At 31.2% G+C, this 6,780-nt stretch overlaps 3 protein-coding genes across 4 annotated transcripts; all 3 read right to left on the bottom strand.

Moving 5' to 3' along the window:
• Positions 1 to 935: 935 nt before the first annotated feature.
• LOC108567917 lies at positions 936 to 1,816 on the bottom strand. The gene is made up of 4 exons (XM_017928705.1): positions 1,494 to 1,816; positions 1,310 to 1,438; positions 1,116 to 1,250; positions 936 to 1,064 (listed from the first exon to the last, which is right to left on the bottom strand). Exons 1-4 carry the CDS (start codon positions 1,667 to 1,669, stop codon positions 1,013 to 1,015), a joined length of 492 nt encoding a protein of 163 aa, XP_017784194.1. The 5' UTR covers positions 1,670 to 1,816; the 3' UTR covers positions 936 to 1,012.
• Positions 1,817 to 2,428: 612 nt separating this feature from the next.
• Positions 2,429 to 4,403, bottom strand: LOC108567889 (MAR-binding filament-like protein 1-1). Its single transcript, XM_017928607.1, has 7 exons — positions 4,296 to 4,403; positions 4,079 to 4,114; positions 3,737 to 4,019; positions 3,395 to 3,682; positions 3,099 to 3,337; positions 2,880 to 3,044; positions 2,429 to 2,794 (listed from the first exon to the last, which is right to left on the bottom strand). The coding sequence occupies exons 1-7, from the start codon at positions 4,401 to 4,403 to the stop codon at positions 2,429 to 2,431; spliced, it is 1,485 nt and encodes a 494-aa protein (XP_017784096.1).
• Positions 4,404 to 4,522: 119 nt separating this feature from the next.
• On the bottom strand, positions 4,523 to 6,156 carry LOC108567912 (myb/SANT-like DNA-binding domain-containing protein 3). 2 transcript variants are annotated; one of them, XM_017928696.1, is made up of 5 exons: positions 6,000 to 6,156; positions 5,648 to 5,938; positions 5,540 to 5,599; positions 5,079 to 5,480; positions 4,523 to 5,027 (listed from the first exon to the last, which is right to left on the bottom strand). In XM_017928696.1, the coding sequence occupies exons 2-5, from the start codon at positions 5,925 to 5,927 to the stop codon at positions 4,645 to 4,647; spliced, it is 1,125 nt and encodes a 374-aa protein (XP_017784185.1). In that variant the 5' UTR covers positions 5,928 to 5,938; positions 6,000 to 6,156; the 3' UTR covers positions 4,523 to 4,644. The 2 variants fall into 2 exon arrangements, with proteins under 2 accessions (XP_017784185.1, XP_017784186.1); XM_017928697.1 differs by having other exon boundaries at positions 5,540 to 5,590.
• Positions 6,157 to 6,780: the final 624 nt, after the last annotated feature.

The following is a 6,780-nucleotide window of genomic DNA, read 5'->3' as shown; positions in this document are numbered from 1 at the left end:
TGTTACATGTCAATCCATCGAGGCAAAACATTTTATTGTCATTTAATATAACAATTTCACTGTCTGTGGGATCACATTTATAAATTTCAAAACAGTCGACGCATCTAGAAGAATCATTATAACTATTTTCTAAAATTTACTGATCGTTTCTTCAACTTACGGAGTACAAGTCTTTGGATTTATGTTGCATATCTGATCATCAGGACACATCAGAACATTTCCAGATAGGTTTACTCGTTGCTCGAAACCCGGGATGCATTCAAAGTTATCACATGTCGCAATTCCATGGGCTACTCCCAAATATAAAATAAATACTGAAAGAAAGAATTTGTAACTGTTTTTTGTTAATTTAATGAATTTGTTTCTAACTTTGAATTATTTGCTTCATGTTGCGTTGCTTAATATATTAAATTGTTAAAAACTGAACACTTTTATATCGTCCAGGGATTACAGCGAGGACGAATACGATTAACAAGGTAATAAAAAAAAGATGTAAAAACATGTTTGATCAAGAGGATCACTTTCACCGAAATTGCATGTTTTATCATTGAATTAATATTAGTAACAAAATTTCCATTTTTTTATTTTTACAAATTTACTTCCATTAATATTGCTTTCATTCTTTTCTGTTTTACTTTTATTAATTGTGAGTTTTGTCTCCACTGCAAAATGTAAAATAATAATTGTTGTGTTGTTGAAAGCAGTTTTTCTCAACTTTTCTTGCTGCTTGACCCAACATATTTGTTTGACGTTGTACAGCGACCCAATTGTAAGTGTATTTTATCAGTTCCTCTCGTTAACACAAGGTGACAGCTGTCATTTTACGACACTTTAGAAAATATCAACGAGATCCAATTTTGCGATGCGTTGAGAAACACTGGTTGAGTGTGTGTTTAAATAAAATAACGTTTTCATTAAATTTACAACAGTTTTTGTATTTTGCAGTTGAATTTATTTCTATTTCTGATAAATAACAAACCATTAATTATATATAAACTCTATTTTTCTGTGTCTATTTGAAGCGAACAATTTTGGAAAACGAAAAATCTGTATCTCCGATGCATCTGAAAATATTAATTAAGTTATTATGATTAAGCATTAATAATTTAACTTACGGATAACACGGATGTAAATAGTCACGATTGCATGCGAATCCCGATTTACATGTTACTAATATATCATCCACAAAAACGTGCTTATCACTCACGCATTTAAATTTACGCGGGTTCTTGCATCGCTTCCTTACACATCTGCAAGAATACACGATTACGCAATTTTATTAAGAATTGTGAAGATTGATCAATCTTACGAATCGCATGGCATTGTGTACTCCCTGTTGCAATTGAAACCATCGAGACAAAACAGCTTCAATTCATCTATATAAACAACATCGCGTATCTTGGCATCACATTGATAGAGTTTTGAGCAATCCACGCATCTAGGAGTATCAAAACTGATAATTTTTGTGGAATTATGGATAGCTTTTAACTTACGGAGTACAAGGGACTTCGACTTTCTCATTAGGACACAACATAAAAAGTCCCGCTAGAGTCACATTCTGCTCGGATTTCGGGTTGCATTTGAAAGAAATGCACAACTCGGCATTAACTAATCCCAAATATAAAAGAAATGTTGAAACGAGCACTAAGTTTACACATGCTTCCTTCATGTTGTATTATTTTATATTCAAATTTATTTAAAAAAAAACTATAAACGATTACAGCGAGGACGAATATAACTAACAAGTAATAAAAAATATCTAAAATGTATTTGATTTATTAAGAGGAGCACTTTCGTCCATGTAAAATATAAAACTTGCACTGAAATATTAGGTACAAAATTTCGAAATTTCGATTCATTTTTTGCACAATTATTTATTTATACATATTTTTTGTGTTTCTTTAAACTTGATTAGAATATATTCAGTAAATGCATAGAGCAAATTTATGTTTTCAGACATAAATAAATGTTTCCTGTCCATATTTATCAATTTTAGGCAAGTATAAACATTTTTAAAAATTGAAATACTTAAATCTTTGTCAAACCAAAATATTAATATATAGTAGTTTTAAATTGTATCTGACTCTGCTGTAAATCAGTTCTTCAATGTTTCTATTGGTGATAAACCAATCTTTGGATGATTACTAGCTGAAATCAAAAATTGAATGCCACAAGTCAAACTTTGATTATGACTTTCGCCGTATAAAGATTGCTGAACTTTATTTTTAGTTGTTACCTTTTCCAGATTTCGTCATTATAAAGATCTGTAAATCTTGCAGAAAATTTCTGAAAAGAATAGTATTAACAATTATATAATCAACATAATTATTTCCAAGAGACTTAAATTACTCTACAAAAGTAACGTATTTTGGTTAAATATATTTCATTTGATAAAGGTTTTATATTAAACAGGATATGGTAATAGTTTTCATTGATATTCGCATCCTTTCAAAATCCTCGTGAACTCCTGCAAATCAAAATCTCGTTCCCTCTTCTCAATTTCTAATTTCGTCTGCAGAGCTTTAACCTGTTCTTCGGCCAATTCCAGTTTGCACTGCAAAGCGTTCTCCGACAAGTTGGAATACTTTGAAGCATAGCTGCATCTATCATCCTCCAATTGTAATCTAGCAATTTTCGCCTCCAGTTTGGCCGCTCTCTGTCGTTCCCTGCGATACAAATTCTCCAAGTTGCTTCTAGCATCGCGTTCTTCGTTCAATCGTTTGCTGGAAACGTTAGTCAACTCTAACAATCTCATTCTCTCCGCCTCCAATCGATTTAAAACTCTCGGATCGTTCTAAAATCAACTTATTTAGAATCTCAATAATTAATGTTTATAAAATTATAACTGTGTTTGCATGCACCGGAGACGCGTTTCGAACTTTCGTTTCCCTATCGTTCAAATCCCTCTCCAAATTCTCAACTTTGCACCTTTCCTTCTTCAATTCCCGCTTCAATTCCTTCATTTCAATCTGAACCTTATCCACATATAAATCTTTCTTTTTCAGTAGCTCAGATTGATTACTTTGGCTGATGGCATTCTGGGCCTTCAAAATACCAAATAAAAAAAAACATCACAAACAGAGAGGTTAATATGTTACAGATAAATTAGTAATCAATTCTCGATCACGTTCGATCTGCTCCGAAGTAGAATTAAATTTGGTCTTCCAGATGGTGCATTCCGTTTCTAAACTCTTATACCGACTCCTTGCAAGCTCTAACTTTCGTTTTAATTCACCGGTTTCTTGAAGCAAGGCGCCGTGGTCTTTGGACAATTTATCCAAGCGATTCTCCAATAAAGTTTTTTTCTGATTCGCACTGTCCGCACTCTTGGCGCAATCTTAAACAATTGCAAAGATGCATTTCTTACTTATTTTTATAACATAACTACTGTTACCTTTATCTTGGTTGCTTTTGAGTTTTTCCCTCAAATCGTTGCACTTCTTCTGCAAATCCATTACTATTTGAGCTCTACCTTTCCAACCTACATTGTTTGTAATCTGCTGAACGCTCTCAAAACCATCGCCAATTTCTTCTTGCAGCAATTTATTCGCAAGCTTCAATTCGTGCTTCAGCTTTAAATTGGCGTTCTTCTCTTCGAACAATTTCGAATTGGAATTGTTCAATTTTTCTTGTGCAGTTTTCAGTTCGGAAATTAAGTCATTTATTGGCTTACTTGGCTCAACTGAAAATTACAAATAAGTATCTTTTATAATAATATTAATATTATATTTGATACCAGTCTTTTCAACGAAAATTTGCTTCTTATTGTCTTGCTCGACTTTCACCAATTCCTGTTCGAATTTGGCGCATTTTGATCGCAGCGCTTCAAATTCAGAGCTTTTATCACGAAGCTTTCTGCTTAATTCCACGATTTTACTCCGAACTGGAACTATATTATCGCTAGATTCCAATCTCTCGACCTTCAAGATCAACTTAGAAACCTGATCTTTACTTTGCTTCAGCTCCGATTCGGAGTCACATAAATTTTTCTTCAGTCTCCCATTTTCATGCACTAAATACTTTCAGTTTTTTGTTATTAATTAAATGAAAAATACGAATCAGATGAGTTTGACAATACGAATACAGTGGGTGATCGGTTAACGAACAGTTCGAACTGCGAACAAATCGAATAGCAAAAATTACAAACACATATTCGGATAACGAACAACTCACCGAACAATTGCTGTTACTTTTGGGAGCTTAAATCTTTGAACGAATTATGTTCGTTAACCAATACCCATTGAATAATTGAAGAAAAGAAAGGCAAGATTAAAACATCAAAATATAGAATTTACCTCTACTTTGTCTTTAAGAAATTTATTTAACTCTGATGGAAATATAACATCTTTCGGGATATCGAAAATGAAGTTGTTACCCAGATTCAAATCGTCACCAACCTTCATTTTTATTGAAACTTCAAGTAATAATAGATACCGTGACTTACAACTACTACTACAATTTTAAATTCGTATATTATATAGAAATAAAATTTTCTTTAATAAATAAATAATTTATAAATAAAAATACATAAAATACAACAGTCTGTGTGATTCACATATTTAGTTTGATGTGATGTAGCCACTATTAAAAATTAAAATCATTTAAAAACTATAGTACTCAACAAAACAATGTTTTATGGTCAGTTTAAACATTTGGTTTAATCTGTTGCGCCTTTAATATCTCCAACTCTAATTTCAGTTTTTGGTTTTGCAAATCCAAGTTTTCCATTTCCTTCACATGTTTTTGAACCAATAACGTTTTCTCGACTTTCTCCTGTTCCAACTGCTGCCTCAATAAGCTTATTTCTAGACCGTATTTCTCTCTTTTCAATTCGTTCTCTACGCTGACATCTTCGCATTTAGTCCCGTTCAATATATCATCGTCGCTGTCGTATTCGTACATCACTTCGTTAGTAGATGAACCGACAGCTTCCAAATTCTCATCCACCCATGCAGTTCTGTCTACTTCAGCTATTTCCTCCCCATCAGATCTTACAGTTGAGGAGTCAATAATTATAAATTCAACATCTGAAACATGATCATTAAATGATTGCATTAAGTAAAATATTAAATACTAACTATTTTCATGGTACTGGTCAACTTGGCTGGTAGATTCAAAATGTTCCAAGGCTTTCTTCATTTTTCTTTCCCTTTTGATATTTTTATATTTCATTCTGAGTGCTTTAACACTCCTACTTGTACCAGTTGTCATGATGTTATTGTATTCCTTGGCAAGTTGAGCCCAAGCTATATTCTTCAAGTTTATACTTTCAGAATCCAATTTCTTGCATTCAATCCTATCCATGAATTTATCAACCAAAGCAAGCAGGCATCTTTTCTCCCTTGAAGAAAATTTTATGGCCTTCTTATAACCATTTTCATCCTCACTGTAATAACCCATTTCCATATCTTTTCCAAGAGCTAGATTACTTTCAGAATCATTCTCATCCATAGATTCATATTCATATATTGCAGCAATCTCTAAAAATAAAATACAGTTAATACTAATAAGTGACAAACATCCTAATGTCTTAATTAACCTTCTTCCTGTTTAACATTTTCAACAGATTCCATATCAGCATCAATTGTTTCTGAAAACACTTATTAACTAAATAACATTTGTACATATAAACATACAAAACTATTACCTTCCTTAATCTTAACCTGATTACAACTGTTAATCTCCTGTGCTCTTTTCTTTAGATTTTTATATTTTATTCGAAGTGTTTTGGGTCCTCTATAAAGATCAGATGAGACTTTGTTAAACTTCTGAGCAATTTGATGCCAGATCATATCTTTCATCCTATTAGTATTGGTTCGCTTGCTTCGACATTCAATTTGATTCCTGTATTTCTCAGCAATGCTAGATAGAATATCAATTTCCTCCTCTGAAAAGTTAGCTGCCCTTTTTAAATTTGATTCCTCCATTTGAATTCAATCTAGATAAGGAACAAAACCCTTGATTATATACAAGTAATGGAAGCCAACAACAACACTCACCTTTAAATCTTAAAATGTTATTTGTAAATGTTGTTTTTAAATTATTTGTTTTTTAAAATAATCTTAACTTAATCACTAATCTCAAGCAGTAAGAAATTAAACTGAACCAGGAATAATCCGATCTTGGTAGACGTTGTCAAAACATCTAGCTGAAATGGTGATCTTTGCAGGAATACCAACTGTTCATTTATTTGTATTTCAAATTAACCAGTAGCGTATCATCATTAATTACAATGCTAATTATTAATTTTAATAAAACTTAATTGGAACCAAGTAAAGCACCAATGAAGAACGAACAATTATATATAAATGCAACTTATGACATAAGTATCATAAATATATGTTATAAATTCTACAAACTATTTCAACATTTTTGTTGAGTCAAATTCTTGAAAACTCGGGTTTAATATATTGACTTATTTTTTTTTATAAATAATGGAACTTAGATTAACTTAATTGCTAGTAGAAACAATATAAAACATATTGATTTAACAATATTCGTCCATTAAAATGAATACGTAATAAAAGGATAATAAATAAATATATTCATAGGTGTTTTGTGAGAAGAAACTATTTCCATGATTCCAAGATTTCACTCTAAAAAAATCTTAAAAAACACCTAAATAATTTATATATTTTATTTAACATATGTATATAAACTATAAATGTACATTATTAAAGCATATTTATACTTATAGTAAATTTTAAAAAATATAATAATTATAATACTAGGAAAAGAAAAATTTCGAACGCTCAATTACCTCGAAATATTATAAATATA

The sequence above is a fragment of the Nicrophorus vespilloides genome, unplaced genomic scaffold, assembly GCF_001412225.1.
Source record: "Nicrophorus vespilloides isolate i.1.1-1 unplaced genomic scaffold, Nicve_v1.0, whole genome shotgun sequence".
Taxonomy (NCBI): domain Eukaryota; kingdom Metazoa; phylum Arthropoda; class Insecta; order Coleoptera; family Silphidae; genus Nicrophorus; species Nicrophorus vespilloides.
This window is presented reverse-complemented; position numbering and strand designations above follow the sequence as displayed.

What these genes read in the sequence shown, in the direction of transcription:
- LOC108567917 (XM_017928705.1), bottom strand. Translation starts at nt 1,669, where the DNA reads ATGAAGGAAGCATGTGTAAACTTAGTGCTCGTTTCAACATTTCTTTTA. An exon ending in GTCGAAGTCCCTTGTACTCC is followed by an intron (nt 1,439 to 1,493) that starts GTAAGTTAAAAG and finishes TGATACTCCTAG; the next exon opens with ATGCGTGGATTGCTCAAAAC. An exon ending in TATTTACATCCGTGTTATCC is followed by an intron (nt 1,065 to 1,115) that starts GTAAGTTAAATT and finishes TAATATTTTCAG; the next exon opens with ATGCATCGGAGATACAGATT.
- LOC108567889 (XM_017928607.1), bottom strand. Translation starts at nt 4,403, where the DNA reads ATGAAGGTTGGTGACGATTTGAATCTGGGTAACAACTTCATTTTCGAT. An exon ending in TTCTTAAAGACAAAGTAGAG is followed by an intron (nt 4,115 to 4,295) that starts GTAAATTCTATA and finishes ATTTGTTCGCAG; the next exon opens with TTCGAACTGTTCGTTAACCG. An exon ending in TGAACGATAGGGAAACGAAA is followed by an intron (nt 2,795 to 2,879) that starts GTTCGAAACGCG and finishes AGTTGATTTTAG; the next exon opens with AACGATCCGAGAGTTTTAAA.
- LOC108567912 (XM_017928696.1), bottom strand. Translation starts at nt 5,927, where the DNA reads ATGGAGGAATCAAATTTAAAAAGGGCAGCTAACTTTTCAGAGGAGGAA. An exon ending in AAATGTTAAACAGGAAGAAG is followed by an intron (nt 5,481 to 5,539) that starts GTTAATTAAGAC and finishes TTTTATTTTTAG; the next exon opens with AGATTGCTGCAATATATGAA. An exon ending in TGACCAGTACCATGAAAATA is followed by an intron (nt 5,028 to 5,078) that starts GTTAGTATTTAA and finishes ATCATGTTTCAG; the next exon opens with ATGTTGAATTTATAATTATT.